Here is a 19801-nt window from a genome sequence, read left to right on the forward strand (position 1 = left end):
GACCATTTGCTGACTGAGTGTGTGCAACAAATGCTTTACACTGTCCTCTGAAACTGCCTTACTGCTCGACCAAGCTACCACTTTAGAGAGTAAGGTTATATCTAACTTTAACCTCTGCCAAACCTCTGGGGACTGTGGACTCTGTGCACACTGTACCTATTTGGGAACAGAATATACAGGGCCACATTCTCACAGAGACGCCTTATGTATGGGTTCAAATGGACCTGCCGAAATAGGACCACATTAAGCTCCCAAGGAGGTGAAGGACTACTAATGGTAGGGTAAACCTTCTTCAAACCCTCCAGGAAATCTCTGATTTTTTTTGTTGTAAACAATTTTATTGATATTTTGTATTCTTACATGAGTCAAATATCCGTATCCTCTTTGTTTACATTTATTCTAATCATTCTTTCTCAGAATTCCTGGAAATCTCTGATGACAGGAATTCTGAAAAGAGAAGTTTGTGAAGGGCATTTCCTGTAGGCAGTTAGGGAGGAAGATTGAAGGCCAGATTGTGCCAGATGAAGCAAATATGGAAGAATGACATCTCCTGGCAAGATGTAGGATCCTCATTCGTCGTTGAGCACCAAATACAGAATCTCTTCAACTTCTAATCATAAGCGGAACATGTGGAAGGCCACTTTGCTTCCTTGAGGATGTCCATGTAGCTCGGAGGTAAGTTCAAGTGTCCATACTGTACTAGATTAGGAGCCTGTCTGCCAAAGTCAAAGATGAGTGGTTGGGGTGCACCATCTGGCCTCTGAACTTCATTAGCAGATCCATTTTGCATGAAAGCCTAAGATGTGGACAGATAGACCAGTGAAGGAGGTCCGTGAACCACCAATGACATGACCACTCTGGGGCTAGGAGTATAATTTTGGCCCGTGACTGCGACAGCTTGATGAGGACTGCCGGGATTAGGGGTACTGGAGGAAAGGCGTAGAGAAACCTGCCTGACCAGTTGATCCATAGGGCATTCCCCAGGGTTCCCAGTTGGTAGTACCTCAACGTGAAGCTTTGGCATTTGCTGTTTTCTGCGGTGGCAAACAAGTCGACCTCCGGAGTACCCCATCTTCTGAAGATATAGAGGACTACGTCGTCTAAGATTGACTTGTGGTTTTCCTGAAGGAGCCTGCTGAGAGAGTCGGTCTGAGCATTCTGCACACCTGAGAGGCAAGTTGCTGTTATGGTCAGGTTTCTGGCCACAAGAAACTTCCAGATCATCTGGGCTTCCCGAGATAAAAGTCTGAACCTCGAGCCTCCCTGCTTGTTGAGGTAGTACATTGTTGTTGTATGTTCGCATGAACAAGCAGGGAGTTGGAGTAGACTGATGGCTGAAAGGCTTTCAGCGCCAGATGAACTGCTCGTAGCTCTAGCAGATTAATGTTGTAAGTGGATTCTCTATGTGACCATTTGCCCTGAATTTGAAGCTGGCCTGTGAGAGCTCCCCATCCTTGGAGGGAGGCATCCATGACTATGATCTGAACATGTATGTCCTTGTAAAAAGGGATTCCTCGTAGGAGATTTGAGGGATAGCACCACAATTAGATGGACCGGAGGGCATGCTGAGACAATCGAATCTGGTCTTCCCAACCGCCTGTTCACTGGTCCCATCGGTCTTCCAGGTATTCCTGCAGGGGTCTCATGTGGAGGTGTGCATTCGGTGTGGGGAATATATAGGATGCCATTGAGCCCATGAGCGAAGAGACCTTCCTCACAGTTGGGTGAGACACTGCCATGAGAGCCTGAGCCTTCCGAAGGATTGATAAGCGCCTCTTCTCTGAAGGAGACACGCTTGCGGTGAGAGTATCGATGGATACTCCCAAATATTGCAGGCACTGTACAGGGATCGAGGGTGACTTTGTCTGGTTGACATGAAGCCCCAACTGAGGGAGAAGGTTGGAGGTCCAATTGAAGTTAAGTGAGCCTCTTGATACGTGGATGCCTTGATGAGCCAATCGTCTAGATAGGGAAAGATTAACACTTTGTGTTTCCTCAGATGGGCCGCTACCACAGCTATGCATTTGGAGAAAGTCCTGGGTGCTGACTTCAGGCCAAATGGAAGTACACAGTACTGATAGTGGCTGTTCCCCACAGCAAACTTCAAGAACTTGCGATGCTTCCTTATGATGGGAATGTGGAAGTATGCGTCTTGAAGGTCGATTGCACATATACAATTCCCTTGATGTAGCTGAGGGTAAATTTGGTGCAATGCTAGCGAACCTTTCTCTGCGAATCTAGCTGTTGGCAGTCCTTAGGTCGAGAATGGGCCTGAACTTGTTCTTGTCTTTCTTCTCGACAAGAAAGAATCTTAAGTATACTCCTGTGCCTCATTGTAAAAGAGGAACTGGTTCCACCGCCTGGTTCTGTAAGAGAATGTTTACCTCCAATTGTAATTGGTGCAGTTGGAATCTGGATTGTTTCGGAGGTATTGACGGTGGAGGGCTGATGAATCTGAGAGAATATCCATTGCAAACAATTTTCAGCACCCAATTGTCTTGCGTAATTTTGTGCCACTCTACCAGGTAATGTTGGATGCTTCCCCCTACCGGAGCAGGCAACGGAAGAGGGGGAAGACAGGATTCAGGGTTTTGACCCTGCTGGCACCTTGCCTCCTTGAGCAGGTTGCTGTCCTGATCTTCCTTTTGCTTGTATTTTCTGATAAGGTCGGTAGGAGCGTTGGTACTGTTGTTGCATACCTGACTGGCGGCCCTGATACCACCGAGGGGTTTGAACCCTCAGTGTAGAATAGCAGCGTTGAAAAGGTATGAAAGATTTACGCTGCTGCTTAGGTCTTTCAAGGCCAATAGCTTTTAGCGTCTCCATTTCTGCCTTCATCCTTCCCACCTCCTTGTCTGTGTGAGTGCCGAAAAGAGTTGTACCTGAAAAATGGGAGATTCAGGATGTGCTGCTGTGATTTAGGTTTAAGCGATGTAAGGCATAGCCAAGAGGGCCGCCGAAGTGCGATGCTGTGGCAATGCCCATGTGCAGCAAGAAGGGATGTGTCCACTGCTGCGCTTATGACTTGATTCGAGACCATAAGACCTTCTGTCAAGATCTCATTGAAGTCCTCTCTTTTGTCTCTAGGGAGGTAGTCCGCAAACTGTTGGAGCGAATCCCACTGTGCCCAGTCATATCTGCCTAGTAAGGCTGTGGCACTAGCAGCTTTCATAGTAGTCGGTGCTGTGTTGCAAACCTTCGTCCCTACTGAGTCTATTTTTCGTCTCTCCTTATCTGGTGGCACTGTTGAGGTTGGAGCCGTGGCTAGTTGCTTTTACGCCACCACCACAATAACCGGATCCGGAGCTGGGATTGTCCGTAAAAAAGTAGGGTCCTTCTCTGGAGGCCAATATTTCTTTTGGAGCCTGGATGGAGCTGTCTTAATTGAAGAGGGTGTCAGAAAAAGTTCCATAGCTGGTTCTAGGAGGCCCAGCACCAGAGGAAGAAAGGGACGTGAAGCTTGTTTTTGCTGAAGAGTCTCAAATATTACAGAAGTTGTTGGTGTAGGAGTGGACACAGGAATGTTTAATTTGGAAGCAACCTGCACCAGAACCTCTTGAGAGGTCGAAAGATCATCAACTGGTGAATTCCGCAGGGGAGGAGAGTCCGACAGTGTAGCAGAATATCTCTCTGTGCTTGAAGAGGAGGTGTCCCTGGTATGTCTGGAATGAGGCCTTCCTCTATGATGCCGATGATGTGAATGAGTAGAGGAGTGTCTGACTGTGAAACCAATGTCTCGTGTGAGACCTAGACCTTGGTCTTTATGATGGTGGCGGTGGTGAAGATGGAGGCGGCGGAGGAGGAGGTGAGGTAGTGTCGGAAGTCCTGGTTCCACATCTGGTAAAGGAGGTGGAGACTGCTGTGGAAGAAGCTTTGGAGAGGGAACGTTCATAGATGGTGAATTGGTTATGGAGTACTCTGGATCCGATGTGTAAATCAGCCTGCTCTTTTTCTGCGCCTCCTGAAGCCTTTAAGAAGCTGACAAAGTCCCTGAAGAAGATCTTTCCGTCCCTCTCAACGTCGATATACTCATCGATGGCAACCTTCGATGTCGCCTCGTAGGAGGATCTCGTCTCGACATCGTACGATGACGTCTCAAAGTCGATCGACGGCCTCACTGCGTCAACCGACGGTGGGAATGCGTCGGCGATCATGACTCAACTCAGATCGATGGTGGTGACTTGACGTCAATCAATGGAGGCGTCTTGATGTCGAGCAACTGACGGTGTGATAAGGTCCTCGACGGCGACCTGCGAGGTGTCACCGTCTGCGGTGGGCTTCCTGACACCGACCACGGAGTTCTTGTCATCAGCTTTATAATCAACGTGGAAGATCTTCTTCTTGACATGAAATGGCAACGTCGTTTTGACCCAGAGCCTTGGGTCGCCGGCGAACAAGTCGGCACTGTACCTCCTCTCAAAGTCATCATCCTCGACGTCAACCAGAACCGGTGCCGTTTTCAGCCCTTCTTCTGCTGGGGAGTCTCCCTGAGGCTGAAGACAGAGCCCTGGTAGAGGACTGGCCCTCTCCTCGCTCTGAAGCCCCACCTGAAGACTGGGCCCGCTGTTTTCGCCTCTCTTCTGCTCCTTGAAGTCGAATCTTCTCTCTGTCACACAAAGTACACTTAGAGAAAGTTTTACAGATGGAACAGGATTCTGGAACATGAGTAGCAGACAGGCATAGTATACACACTCTGTGAGGATCAGTCTTGGCCTTCTTCCTACCACAGTCTGGACACTTATCAAAAAGAGATGGCATTTTTGAATTAAAACTGTAAAATTTCCTGTCAGAAAAAAAACTGAAAAACGTAGGGAAAGACCAAAGACGTTGAGTGAAGTAGCTAGTTGTTAAATTCAGAAGGGAATTTTGAAAAAGAAAACAAAATTGGTAGAGCTCAATGCTTTCTCTGTCTCTTCTACCGCGTTCTATAGGGATGGGCTTGCTAGTCTACTCAAGTGCTTATGACTATACATGGAAATCCCCTATGAGAGAAGGAACAGTTTATGACCTGTAACTTCAATTCTCTTGTTGGCGTATATCCATGATATGTCATAAGCAACCCTCCCTCCTCCTCGGTAAAACAGAGGGATCCACCACATAAAACATGCGTTCACTTCTCATCACCCTCAAAAAGAACTGAAGTAACTGCCACTAGCTGTGCATGATGGGATAATGGTGGTCTCTGGATTCTTAAAGGCACAGCTTCTATTTTTAAGACATATAATGGCAGCCTATGGGGCTATTCTGTCCTCTCCTTTCATATCTATCATGAAAGAAGGAGTTTTGTGAAGGGGATTCCTCTGTGTGTTAAACACTTCAAAAATAATACAAAATATGGTGTACCCGATCTATTTTTTCACTTCAATATGAAGGTGCGGCCAGTGTAGCCTATTTATGTAGGCTGCATTATTGTCTCTCTATCCCTTAAGTGTCTCTGTAGGCCTTCCTGAAGAAAGGCGAAAAATCCCACTTAAGAAGATGTATCTAAAGAAGTGATCTGGGGGCCCCACATCTGGACGGGTCTATTCAAGTGCTTATGATTATACATGGAAACCCCTTGCGTGAGAACATTCTCTTACTGATGGTGGATTGCCTATCCAATGGTGTAGTAGTGAACATGCAAGGGAGAATGCGGGATGAGGAAACTTGGACCATCAAGCTCTCTGGAGAGGGGTACTGAATAAGGAAACCGGGATCCCCCGGATTGCGGCGATGATGGCGGGCAACTGTCCTATTAACAGGAGCCCCTGCGCAGGGCTTGGACCAGGCCCCAAGTAGGATGTTCATAAGGACTTCATTAAATGAGAATATAGTAGAGTTCCACTCCAGATCCAGCAAGGGATCATTGGGGTCAGACTAGCACCAAGGACAAACCTGTCAGCGTGGTTAAAGTGAGGGCCCCTCTCATGCCTATGGGGCCCTCAGGCGCTCCAGAGGCGCCAGGCCTCCCAAAAACGAGGCACATGCCCTCATAAAAATCCTTCAGCTGGACGGGGGGTCGCTCTAGCTTCAGAAAAATCTGTTTGCTCCAGAAAAATTGGGAAAGCGCGGATTGGACCCGACTACTTGCTGGGACTTGAGTGACGATGCTCCCTCACCTTGTTGAATTACTTCGACGGACGCAGGGAAGTCAAACAGTGTTTGGACTATTTTGACTTCTTGTGCTTGTGGGACTTAGCAGACTTCCCGATAACTTTGAATGTGACGAGAAACATCAGGAGGGGCAATGCAAACAGTCCCAGGACTTCTAGAGTTGAAGTCGACTGACATCAAATGGCGAGGAGCTTGAAGGATCCCTCCCTCAGCACCATCGGGTGCATGGCACAGCAGTCCTGACACACCTTGGAGTCATGCCTCGGCTCCAAGCACCAAAAACCCACCAAGTGGGGGGTCTGTCGCTGACATTTGCCTGTGACAGACCCCCACATGCTTTGAAACCAGGCCGTTTCTTGGGTACATGCTCACATCAGGTGATGAAATCACAGAAATAACGTTGATGACAAGTCAAAACAGGCCAGTCGAAAAATGATTGAGCATAGCTCAATCTGGATCAGCGCTATCTGACGCGGAAAGGAAAGAACCAATGTCAGAGTGTAGAGGTTGCACCTATATAGGTACAGCGCACGTCACATTCGGTGCAGATGACGGCAAGCTGAACTAAGCCGCATGCCGGCGCACAGTGGTACTGCTCATAACTCTCCCGGATCCAGTCTGAAGCCTGAGGATATTTAAAGGTATGGAATCTGAGGCTAAAAGTTTCTATCAAATATATAAATTCTATGAGGATGGCTACTTGGGGAGCACCCGGCTACCTCTATTCTTCTGATTTGAAGAGCAGATCATTTGTGACCATGGTCACTTACTGCTTTACTACATTGGTACACCTTCCTACCCCATTTTACTCAAAGAGAAACGCACCAGTGACCTTTTTTACTTAATGTATTACTTCCCCTGAAGGGCTGCCTACTCTACTTTCCTCAGAGAGCAAAGTATCCCTGACCATGGTCGTTCGCTGCTTTCCTTCCACAGAACACCTGCCGACACTATTCTTCCCACACACAGAGAAATGGATCTGTGACCCTGGTCGCTTGCTGCTTCACTTGGGAGCGCCTGCCTACCCTACTCTTCTTAGTCACATAGCAATGCATCGGTGACCATGAATGCTTCATGCGGCAGCTTTTGGGTATGCTACCTTCCACTGTTTTTCTGATTTAGACATCAGCTCAGAGCTGGGGAGCGCATTACTACTAGTTCGGTCTGGTCTTTCCAGTCTTGACATTTGCTTCCACTGAGCAGCGGCCTCCCAAATGATTGCTGATAGTAATCAGCAATGCAGGGTGCTGTTCCCAGCAGCCATTCACCCTTGTGCCCTGTGAAATCAAATTTGCCTTCAAATGGTTTGTTTTGAGCAATCAATGCTTGAATTCACTTCCCCGATAGCGCTGCTGTGTCTGTCCTAGCATCAAGGTTGGCTTGTGGACCTCCAGGTGCAATGGGCACACTGAGTCCTCAGAGCCCGCGGTTCAGAAAGCTGAACCACGTAAACCTAGGAATTCCTACAGAACGTAACACCAGATCAGTTACATATTTCTGGGTATTAACTGTAACAACTGATGCCGTTTACTACTGGTAGGCCAGGGCTGCTGCACTTGCACTAAATTACAAAGTTCTCCCTTTAACAACTGACTCCCCTAGGGTAGCGAGGCTTAGTCAAGGAGGTGGTGTAGGGTTAGACACACAAACAATAAACAGATCAAATACCTGGGAATCATTTGTCTAGGTAGTGCTAGTCTTTGGAAAAGCGAGCTTTCTCAAATGCGGGTAAAAGATTCTACACACCACAAAGATTGAAAACCGGAGGTTGCTAGCACCTCAGAGCCACAGAATCAACTCTAAACAGTTTGTCATCTCCTTGGTGCTAGTTTCTAGCCTAACATTTGGCTCCCTGGACAATGTTACCCTCTGGGGAAAGGTTTAGCTGCACTCTGGTAATTTCAGAAGTATTTAGACTTTGAATAGGTAAGTATTTGTTCACATTTACTTTGAAGTCAGAACTAGCTGCCTTGCTGTAATGATGTGGTTTTAACAAACCTGAGGAACAGGCTCTGGAATGTCTCTCTTTACACCTGCAACACGCAAGTAAGTAATGGATCCACCGCCATCATTCTTGAGGGGGTCTTCTGGTAGTGCTAAGGGGGATAGAGCATGACCCGGTGTCTGGTCATTATCGGCAGTGGTAAATGGGCACAATAAATTAAGTCACTGATGCGCCCCATTTAGTTGATGGTTGAGAACGTGGGGGTTATGGGGGCTGGGGGGATCTCAGAACCCAACACAGGCGCAAAAGATTTTACTGTCATAGCATTGTACACCGGGAAGGCCAGAATGTAGTAGCCTACTGGGCGGGCTAAGACTCAGGAGTAGTAAGGATAGGGAAGACAACTGCAACAGCTCCACAGTTCCAAACTCCCAACAAGAGAATGGGAATGAACCCAAAGTCGAGATTCATTAGGGCTCCAAGCGCTGGCTAGAGAGGTAGGTACAGACACTGCAACTGCATCGGGAGAATCAGGAAATGAAGGAGGCTCCCTCTTCTTGAAGGCTGAAGGGCAGCTGGCAGGGGCTGCCTTTTGCCTCCAGAGCAGGCTCAGTCCACTGATGTCGTCTCATGTAGGTACTTACAACAGCTGTGCTTTGGCAGTCGGTGATGCATGCCAATCCAACAACAATCGAGCTCTTTGAGAAGGCAAGTAGGTCTTCCTTCTTCCACAGATCTAGCAAGGCAGCTCCGCCTTGCTTCAGGCCCAGTCTAGAGCGAGAGTGCTTATGCTGGCAGCTGTCCCATGCCCGTGTTCACTCCATTACAATGGCTGCAGATCTTAGTTGACATTTGCGTTCAAGCGATGACCCGTGCACGGATTGAGAAGACCAGTATTTATCGTCCTCTGTCCTGTCAGGAGGATAGTCTACACATTTAAAATCCTGAGGGGTTCCTCCAATCCTAGAGGGGCGTGACACCTACATGTCACCTTAGAGTTCGGTCATGAAATCGGCTGTCCCTCCTCAAAACTAATTAGGTTGGTTCTGGTAGAATGTGGGATCGCCCCCCAGACAAGAACCCATCCCATAATTCATGCAGATCTCCAGCAGGAAGAGGATTGCTGGGTAGCTTTCATTCTGACGGGAGAACTGCAGCCACTTCAAAAGACATAGTTGGCCATCTCTACTCACCCACAGAGACAACTAGTTTTGGTGAAAGGGACATGAGAAGTTTACATGCTTCTTCCTGATGTCTAAGATGGGATTGGTAGCCTCAATGAAGGACGGCCATCATCTTGTTTAGTACAACTCCTGCAGTTAAAAGGATTCCTTCATTCTTGCAAGCAGTCAGGGGTGAGCACAAACACACACACATATACACCCACACTCCCCTCACATGCATGTCTCGGGTATTAAGGATCCCAGTTAGATATGCTTGCACAGACTTTACCAGGAGGAGGAGTTAGCTTAGTTAGTGGAGAGGTGTGGCTCACTGGTTAGAGGCGGCAGATCCGTAAGCAGAGAATCGGCCAGGGACCAGGGTTCAATTCCCGACGCGGCAGGGTTGTGGACCAGGGTCAAAACGGACTCGATAATTCTCGCCTCGGTACCTACTCTAACCAGGAACACACTCGGCAACTCTGGGCATTAGCTTGCCTCATCTCCACAACGGCCCCCCACATTCGCCGGGGATGCCTGGTTTCACCTTGGAGATACCCAGGAGGGACCATCTCACAGGGATAGCCAGGACGGGTTCCCCAGCGGTCTACAGCGCCACGACGCCTCAGGGCAGCAGTGCGCTTTACAAGACACATACATTTACAAGACACATACATTTACGCTGTTGCGTCCAGCAGTGCACACATACCCTAGGAAGCGCACACATCAATTGTTCTCTGAAACAGGGGTCCGCTTTGGCTGTCACATGGCAATAGAGCCAAACTAATATCTAATAACTATGAGTTTACTGCAGGGAACATAGAGAGGCTGACCCAAACAAAGTACTAGTGCTAGGCAGAGTGCTTTCCCACAGCCATGTGGAGGGCATGAGTCCCAACAATGGCCCTCAGGAACTAGTTCTCGTTATTCTTTTACACTTAGGGAGACAGCTCTGCAATATCAGGTGAGAAGAGAAATCATACAGAGACCGGGCATTCTTCTTGTCCTTCCGGAGGCTGTGAGCTCTGGACCAGAGAATAACAGGGTTCCGGGTAACCTTTTTGAAAACTTCTGTAGCATCATTTTTGCCAGTGTGAGCACCACTGTTTTTGCCTGGGTTCTATAAACATCCTAAGTAGTGGACATTTAGGGTTTAGAAATTCAGGCATGGGCACACCCTGCTTTGCTTTCTACTGTCAAAGTTAAAACAAGGGGAACGCCCAGACAAGTAAAGATGCATTTGTTCCAAGTCCTAGCTGGCCCTTTGATTTATTGACTGGGATGTTCCCTACGGGAATGTCTAAGACCAACACCCACTCCATTTAGAATGGAGATAATTTTTAAAGCACCATTTCGCTTTTTATTGTGACAACAGGGATTCCTCTACTGATGGAGAAGGCAGCGATGGATGAAACTAGAACTTTGGCCCACAGGGACCGACATGAAAAAGCAACCAATGCCCAGTTTCATTGGAGATAGGGATGAACTTACAAATGTAAAAAGAGACAGAATTTGACGTCGCTGCAGGTTCTTACCCAGGGGTGGCAAGCATCTTCCTAATAGCGGCTGGTATGACGCAGAGCAAACTTTCAGAATCTGGGCTGGCTGCTGAGCCGATGCTCGCAAAGATCTCACGCATCACCTGAGCATCTGCATGGCTGAGCTGATAGGTTTTTGAAGAGCTATGAAGCTGGAGGTTTTCAGCGCCTGTCAACACCTTCAGGACCTGAAAACAGAGAGAAAAGAGAAGCCTGGTAAAGCCCGCAGGTTCGAGTGCTCGATATGCAGGGGTTCCTTTCTGCTTATCCACAGGTAACAATTCAACATTAATTGGTGTTTTTCTTGTAAAATTTGTTGTTCTACAAATTGAGTTTTGCTTCTAGAACAGTTGAGGAACACAAAGTTAGAAGTCTCCATCAAAAGTTACTTTGGAAGAAGTGAAAAACAGTTTATGTCCTGAAATTCTTGTTTTAACCATTCTGCAATAAGTAGAAAAATAGAGGCAATCATGTTAGGGTGAAGCAATCTAGGTTTGCAGGTGAAGTTGTGCCATAGTCCCTAAACGATTGCTGAACACCCACAATGATGACAAACCACAGAAAGAAACACAACCCTCTCCTTTGTCCTTCTTCACAACCACATTGCTTCTGGAATAAAATGCATGCACCTACCGCCAGGGCAGCCTGCTGGACAGATGCAGAGCTCGAATGTTCTTCCATGCCGGCCAGCACAGCTCTGACTCCGCCTTCTGTGGCAAAGAGGACTCTCCAGTCGAACTTCAGCATCAGTCTGTAGACTGACTGCAGAACCATAACCATCACCTTCTTCTCCTTCACCTGGTTAGTCAACAGATCCACCAGCATCTTCACCATCCTCTCTCTAAAGACATGATTTACAGATCAGCGTTCGGTCCTTTGATAAACTTGTTGCATATCATCATAAACCACAAACCACCTACCAGCTAATTACAACTAAGAATATCCTTACACTACATGACCTGGTATATTTCTACCACAGAATTGTAAACGGGAAAGGTCCTCGAAACCTGTTCCCCCTAGTTAAACTCTGTTGGCCCAATCGCAATCTTAGATCGTCGGGAGCAGCTAAAGTGACTATTTCCAAAGTTCACTGAGCTCGTCTGGGTGGCAGATCCTTTAGTCTGCTTGCAGCTAAAACGAGGAACCTTCTACCCCTGGATCTCAGTATGCAGCCCTCAGAAGTGCTTTTCCGTAGGAATTTGAAAACCTGTTTCTTCGGGCAATCCACGGTCATTTAATGACTATGGTTGTCTTATTGTATACTTCTGACGACGGTAAAGGAGAAAACCTAGTGGGGGGACGCTTCGTATTTGAGTAACCTGGCGCTTTACACATTTCTAACATAACATCACATGTACTGTTGTCACCTTGCACTGCTCTATATCAATATTTCAATAGGTCTCTAACTGAACGGACCTGTGGGCAGATCTCGTACAAAGGAGCCAGGATGATGAACATGCTGGGATGTCAAAATCAACAGCCTTGCAAAAGAAAAAAAATATTAATAACTTTGTAAGCGTCTGTTCATAATGTGCAGGGCTGTAGATTCACGAGCTCTGCATATCCTGCCATCTACTGCTGAGCTTAGTCGCTTGCAGGTTGTTTTTGTTTGAAGGAGTCTATCAAGACATAAGATGTCCTGTGACTCCTGCATTAGTTGGCAATGTGTATGAGCACCAACTCCATGTAACTTTGTTTTGCCCACAGTGGGTGGATGTATGTATGGAACGCTGAGTCAGCGTGGCATTGTGGCCTCATACCCACACAGCCATGAATGGTAAGTGTACACTGATATATTGCAACTCTGTGCTACTTACGGCAAATATTTCTACGTTTACACTGATATGTATGCATGTTACACCGTGAAAAACCAAATAAGGTACTCCAAAAAAGGAGGTATTAGCAGCAGACATAAGATTTTGGGAAGGAGAGTGTGCTCATGTGAATCTACAGCACTAAACACAATGAACAGATACTTACCGGGTATGTAACATTTTCCGTTTGCAGCATGTGTTGCTGAGGTAATACATACTCTTCTTAGACTGTAAAGCAGTACCCTCTAGAAGCGGTAGTTAACCTGTAGAAGATGCAGATGGCCAACCAAAGACTGTTGACAGGCAGGTTATCCACAAAACAGTCTGTAGCAGAGGTGTGTGGAATTTGCTAGGTGGCCATTTGCATTTGTCAGCTAGGGGGATGTTTTCCAAAAAAGCCATTGCTGCACACTTTTTGTGGGTCGAGTGTGCCCTGGGGAGGGAGAGGTAGGGTTCTTTTTGCTTTGTGCTAACAGGACTGGATGTACTTAACTATCTACCTAGCTATGCCAGCCTACGAGATGGGATGTCCCTTGTAGTGTTCAGCAAAATCTACAAAGAGTTGATCAGATTTCCAAAAGGACTTAGTCCTATTAATATAGTACATATTAGTCTTATTAATATAGTACATAGGGTCCGTTCGCACATGAACAGCTCTCAGCCACAGAATTTACCTGCGGCAAGAAGACTGGCATTTCTATTGTTTGACTGAAATGGAAAGGAGATACCACTGAGGTGAGGAACCTTACGATTAGTTTTCCGAACAACTTTATCCCTGTGACCTTGAATGAAGGTCTCTTGCGGGGGTGCCTACTCCTCACTGATGTGTCTGAAGAAGTTATAGCTATAACGAAGGCCACCTCCCATGAGAAGAAATCTAAAGGGCAAGAGTCCAGGAGTTTGAAAGGGGGGCCCCAAGTGCCTGGTGAGTACAACACTAAGGTCCCATGCAGGGGAGGAGGGTGTGTGGCACCCTGACAGGTATAATCCTCTTGATGATGGGGACTATAACTAAAGAAACATTTACCCTAGTGTGCATTTAGGCAGCAAAAGTGGGCAGGTATAGCTGTATAGAGGTGTAGGCGAGTCCTAACTTTTGCAGGTGAAAGAGGTAGCAACCAGACAAACCTTTTCCACTTTGCTGCATAATACGCCAGGATAGTAGATCTGCACTCTTTGCACAGGATCCTCATGCAGTCCTGCAGGAGGCTGAAATAGACAAACTCCAAGTCCTCTGGTGTCAGATCACTAGGTTGAGTTGTCTGGGGTCTGGGTGCCCGTTTAAGCCTTGCTTCTCTGGAATAAGGTTTGGCCTGTTGGGAAGCTTCTCGTGGGGGCTGATGAATATCTCTGGCTGTCCCACTCAGACAAGAGCCATAAGGGTGAGTGTGAGGGATATTTGAGACATCTTCCAGTTAGGGAAGGAGTGGGGGTGGAGGAAAAACGTAGGCAATGTAGGCAAATATCCCTGACTAGTTCAGTCATAGAGCATTGAATTGGGAGTGTGAGTACTTGGAGGCAAAGTTAAGGCCTTTTACGTAGCTGTGGGTAGTGACCAGATCTATATGTGGGGCGCCACAATAGTGGAAGCAGGGGAGTAAAATTTGCAGGTTGAGTTTTCACTTGTGGAATTGCTTATGTGTCCTTTGGAGCAGGACGACAAAGTTGGGAAATACTCTGCCAGGAGTTCTATGCGGTGGCAGATGACCCAGTACCAGATCGGTTGCACTAGTGCCAGGAGCTGGGGAGAATGTGTACCACGTTGTTTCTGGAGGTAATACATGACATTCATACTGTTTGCCGTGAATTACCTGAAAGGTGTATGGCTACTGAGCTCGAGGTAGTTGATGTGGAGCCCCTGGAATTGGAGAGCCTTATTCCTTGCATTGTCACAGTGTCTAAATGAGACCCCCAGCCTGAGATGGAAGCATCCATGGTATTGGTCACCTGCGGGACAGGGTTTGTCAAGGGCCTGCCCTGCAACTGACTGTTGCTATTCCACCACTGCAGAGAGCAATAAGCACTGGCCTTCACCAAAACTAGATTCTATAAATGACCCTTCACTGGTGACCACTGCTCCATGGAGCACTGCTGTAATGGACGCAAGTGGAGTGTGGCATGCGGTACTAGGATGATGCATGAGACCATCATCCCTAGAGGGTAGATTATAGTTCTGACTGTGAGGTGATGACTAGGCTGAAAAATAAGTAGCAGCTGCTAATAGGCCAACACCTTTTGTTGGTCGGGGTGGGCTTTGCCTGATATGGCATTTAGGAGTGGACCCCAAGAAGGGCTTGACTTGGAGGGGTTAAAGATCAGACTCTGTGCATTTATGGTTAATCCCAGGCAGTAGAGCAGGGAGATCGCTGCTCGTGTGTGGGTTCGACATTGGTGCCTGCTGGCACTTTTGATCAGCCAGCAGTCGAGAAAAGGGAACATGTGTGCTGCGCCTCTCTAGATGAGCGGCTTCCTTACCAGGCACTTGGTGTACACCTTTTGGCAGAGGCGACACCAAAGGGCAGGACTTTGAGTTGGTAGAGCTGGCCCCTTGCCAGAAGTGGGGGTAACAACACCTTGTGCGGGGTAAATGGTATATGGAAGTAAGTATCCTCGAGGTCTAACACGGTCATGCAGCCCCCATGCAGGAGCAGAGGAATGACATGCCATAGGGTTGTCATGTGGAGATGCTCAGAAAGGATGGATCAGTGAGGGGTTTGAGGTTCAGGACTGGCCTCAGGGATAGTCCCCATGCAGGAGCAGAGGAATGACATGCCATAGGGTTGTCATGTGGAGATGCTCAGAAAGGATGGATCAGTGAGGGCCTTGGGGGTTCAGGACTGGCCCCAGGGATAGTCCCCATGCAGGAGCAGAGGAATGACATGCCATAGGGTTTTCATGTGGAGATGCTCAGAAAGGATGGATCAGTGAGGGGTTTGAGGTTCAGGACTGGCCTCAGGGATAGTCCCCATGCAGGAGCTGAAGAATGACATGCCATAGGGTTGTCATGTGGAGATGCTCAGAAAGGATGGATCAGTGAGGGGTTTGAGGTTCAGGACTGGCCTCAGGGATAGTCCCCATGCAGGAGCAGAGGAATGACATGCCATAGGGTTGTCATGTGGAGATGCTCAGAAAGGATGGATCAGTGAGGGCCTTGGGGGTTCAGGACTGGCCCCAGGGATAGTCCCCATGCAGGAGCAGAGGAATGACATGCCATAGGGTTTTCATGTGGAGATGCTCAGAAAGGATGGATCAGTGAGGGGTTTGAGGTTCAGGACTGGCCTCAGGGATAGTCCCCATGCAGGAGCTGAAGAATGACATGCCATAGGGTTGTCATGTGGAGATGCTCAGAAAGGATGGATCGGTGAGGGGTTTGAGGTTCAGGACTGGCCTCAGGGATAGTCCCCATGCAGGAGCTGAAGAATGACATGCCATAGGGTTGTCATGTGGAGATGCTCAGAAAGGATGGATCAGTGAGGGGTTTGAGGTTCAGGACTGGCCTCAGGGACAGTCCCCATGCAGGAGCTGAAGAATGACATGCCATAGGGTTGTCATGTGGAGATGCTCAGAAAGGATGGATCAGTGAGGGGTTTGAGGTTCAGGACTGGCCTCAGGGATAGTCCCCATGCAGGAGCTGAAGAATGACATGCCATAGGGTTGTCATGTGGAGATGCTCAGAAAGGATGGATCAGTGAGGGGTTTGAGGTTCAGGACTGGCCTCAGGGATGGTCCCCATGCAGGAGCTGAAGAATGACATGCCATAGGGTTGTCATGTGGAGATGCTCAGAAAGGATGGATCAGTGAGGGCCTTGGGGGTTCAGGACTGGCCCCAGGGATAGTCCCCATGCAGGAGCTGAAGAATGACATGCCATAGGGTTGTCATGTGGAGATGCTCAGAAAGGATGGATCAGTGAGGGGTTTGAGGTTCAGGACTGGCCTCAGGGATGGTCCCCATGCAGGAGCTGAAGAATGACATGCCATAGGGTTGTCATGTGGAGATGCTCAGAAAGGATGTATCAGTGAGGGGTTTGAGGTTCAGGACTGGCCTCAGGGATAGTCCCCATGCAGGAGCTGAGGAATGACATGCGAAAGTGCTGTCATGTGGACATTTTCAGAAAGGATGAATTCAGTGAGGGGTCTGAGGTTCAGGATTGGTCTCAGGGAGCAGTTCTTCTTGGGAATGAAAAAGTAAAGAGAGTAGGCATATTTGTCCCTGTGGTGCGGGAGAACCCTCTCCATTGCGCCTTTGAGGACGAGCAGTTGTATCTTTTCCTGAAGAACTTCTCTGCTAAGGATATGTATGCAGGGTGGGAGGATGGGGAGAGGTTGTGGGATGTTCTAGTAGCCGTGGTGGACAAATACGAGAAGCCACTCGTCTGAGGTAATTTACTCACAGCAGAGAAGTAAATCCTGCAATCTCCCAGGTGACAGGTGATCAGAGGGGGAAGAAGGAAAAGTCAGTGTTTCGGAGGTGGAGGCCATATTACCAGGCGCTTGATATTGCCCCTGTAGGTATCTTTGATGTAGCCCCTAAATACCTGCAGGTGGAAGGACTGTTGCTTTTGATACAAGTGGGATGGTCAAGAGACGTGGCTCCTTTTTCTAGGCTGCTACCTCTGGGAGGAGCCCCAAGCAGCCAGAGTTTGAAGGTCACTTTATCGATTATACGAAGTCACCGCCCTTCTTTATCTTCTCCAGCATCTAGTCAACATGTCGTCCAAATAGATGCTCCTTATTGCATGTGAGGTAAAGAAGATTCTGCTGGACCTCTGGCATAAACCCAGAGATGCGAAGCCGGTCATGCAGAATAAGGAGGACTCTGGGGTTAACCTCCTTCCCTGGTGTCTGTATCAGCAGCATCTATGGAGCAAAGAATGTTGGAGATGTTGGAGCAGCTCCTGCATCTCCTCACACTCAGACCTGTTGCATATGGAGAGAAGCCCAACACAGTTGGATCTGCACCAGTGGATAACAACACTTTCAGCCATCCTTTTGTCCGCTAAACCAAGCTTCTTGCTCTTTTGTTAGGCATCAGGGCATTGTCGGTGACCTGAGAAGAAGTCCCTCTGCAGGCAGTACAGACAACTAGGCATTCAGGAGGGACATAGCCCCTGACCAGGCCACTAGGGGAGGGCTTCTAGTTCTTCTCCATCTTGGGTGTTATTACCCTTGCCTTCATGGGCTCTTTGAATGTCTCAAGACTGATTTACACATGCCCTTGGGCAGGGGCAGGAACTGAACCCTCCGCTCTGATTTCAAAGCATTTTCACAAGGAAGACCTCTTCTACCTGAAGGGCGTGCATGTCTACCTTGCGAAAAGTGGCTGCCTGCTGGATGACCTTGTGATACGCCGTGGAATCCAGCGGAGATGCCCTGAAAGGGTAGTGGTCGAAGCCTGTATCGGCCCAGGGGGTCAACATCATAGTTCTCTTAAGTGTAATTTCCAGGCCTGACTCGAAGGGGGGAGTCAGGGGTCAGCAAGGACGAAGAGGCTGCCTGGGTATGAGAAGGAGCCTGGGGACACCTCAGGCAATTCTGCCAGAGGGGTGAGTGTGGTGTGCGTGAGCACAGCAACGGAAGAGAAGGAGGAGGCAGTAACGGAGGTGGAAGAGGTGGATCAGAAGGTGGCGGTGCCCTTATCTTTAAGTCTCATGGACAACGAATTTAAGGGGGCCTCTGTTGCGGGTTCCACCTTGAACACAAGCCTCTTCTTTTGGGGCGGTGCATCTGTAGGCTCAACCTCCTCTTATAATCTTTACAGGATGGGCTACTAAGAATCTTCAGAGCAGGTCGTCAATGGTGCTCTCAGTGTCAACACTAACTTCTCAGTAGACAGGGCTTGGGTGCCTCCAACAGCAGTGCATTTGGCTATGAGTGGTTTTGAGGCTTGTCAGTGGCCTTGGGCCATGTAGGGCTCGACAGCTGTATGGGTCTTACACCCACGTTTGAGTCTTTTCTCAAATCAGAGGTCTTCATCTGGTGCCGACCGGAAGCAGAAGGAGGCAGCAGCCCTAGAGACGCTATTGTCTTGTCACTCCTTTGGCGTAAGGTCTCTTACGAGGCTTGAAATGGGTGTTGGGCCAATATTTGTATTACCTTCTGCCTGTTCTTGACATGAGGGATGCTGGTACTGAATGTCTGCAGATTCTCCGCCTAATATTCTTCTGGGTTGGAATCTGGAGGAAATGGCCTCTGGGCTAGGTGTGGGGTAGGGTGGGGTGGGGTGGGGTGGGGTGGTGCGACAAGATGTCAGAAGGGCCAGCATCCTCTCTGTGTAGTAAAGGGATAGTGGCGGAAGACATTGTGACGCGAAGGGTTAATTAGTCTGAACAGGGTGGATGACCGATAATACATGCAGAAAAACGTGAGCAGTACAGAAGGTTCACACTGTTGCATCTATGCTTGTTTTTCAGCATTCCGCAGACGTGACTGTCTGCAGCTGGTGTGATAAGAAGGCGCTGGAAGCGTAGGAGAGAGGCAGCCGAAGGTTATGTTGGCCCTGAGAAAGAGTTCAGGAAAAAGCCAGGAGCGTTAGGGCAGCCAACGGATACATTCTGATAACAAAGCTAGAAATTGCGAGAAAGGAACAAAATATGACATAAGCGAAGCTTCAGGATATTTAAGTACGGAGACGCGTGTGAAGGAACTGAAGCTCGCTGATGGGGTTGTGCAAGCTGCCATCGCCCATTGCTGCCTCCCTGGCTGTGCTGTTCCTTGACTCGAGAGGAAGGAAAAGGGCTTCCCAGCACTGTGGAGGAGTTACGTTCCACCTAGGGATGATGGGCCTTTATTTCACTGCTTTATACTACTGATTAAGACATCAGAGTTCTATTTGCATGCAACTGTATTATGCTTTATTTAGATTCTTGTGCCTATAAGACTGTTATGAATATTCCAATAACATGTAATATCCACTGTGCATTTCATAGTCGGTTGACTAATACGGTTTTTCAAGTCAAGAACGAGGGAATGGTATTTCAACTGCTACATGGCTTTCAATTAGATATTTGACGCTTGTGTATATGATCATAGTTTCTTTTAGTGAATCTGACCATTTAATTGTAATTATGAAAACATATCAAGTTACCTTGCTTTGATTCTAACCCATATACTTACTTTACCATTTCATTAAAGCCGATTTGTACACACACTATTGGTCTATTGCTCCTCATTGAGTGTCCTTATTGACTTATATTCGAATATTTGGATTGAGTGACAGCTGTCAGTCCACTACACTCTTTCCTCAGCTACGAA

General features: G+C 48.0%; 1 protein-coding gene across 1 annotated transcript in view; it reads right to left on the bottom strand.

Annotated features, from left to right (window-relative positions):
• LOC146813655 (cullin-9-like) overlaps window positions 1-19801 on the bottom strand; it is a 570887-nt gene that overhangs the window by 310521 nt on the left and 240565 nt on the right. Inside the window, exons 13-14 of the mRNA XM_085610143.1 lie at window positions 11370-11577; window positions 10734-10924 (exon numbers count right to left, since the gene is read on the bottom strand). Of these exons, the coding sequence (XP_085466269.1) occupies window positions 10734-10924; window positions 11370-11577 (399 nt within the window). The remainder of the gene's footprint in view (window positions 1-10733; window positions 10925-11369; window positions 11578-19801) is intronic.

This window comes from Triturus cristatus, chromosome 6 (genome assembly GCF_964204655.1).
Source record: "Triturus cristatus chromosome 6, aTriCri1.1, whole genome shotgun sequence".
Classification (NCBI taxonomy): domain Eukaryota; kingdom Metazoa; phylum Chordata; class Amphibia; order Caudata; family Salamandridae; genus Triturus; species Triturus cristatus.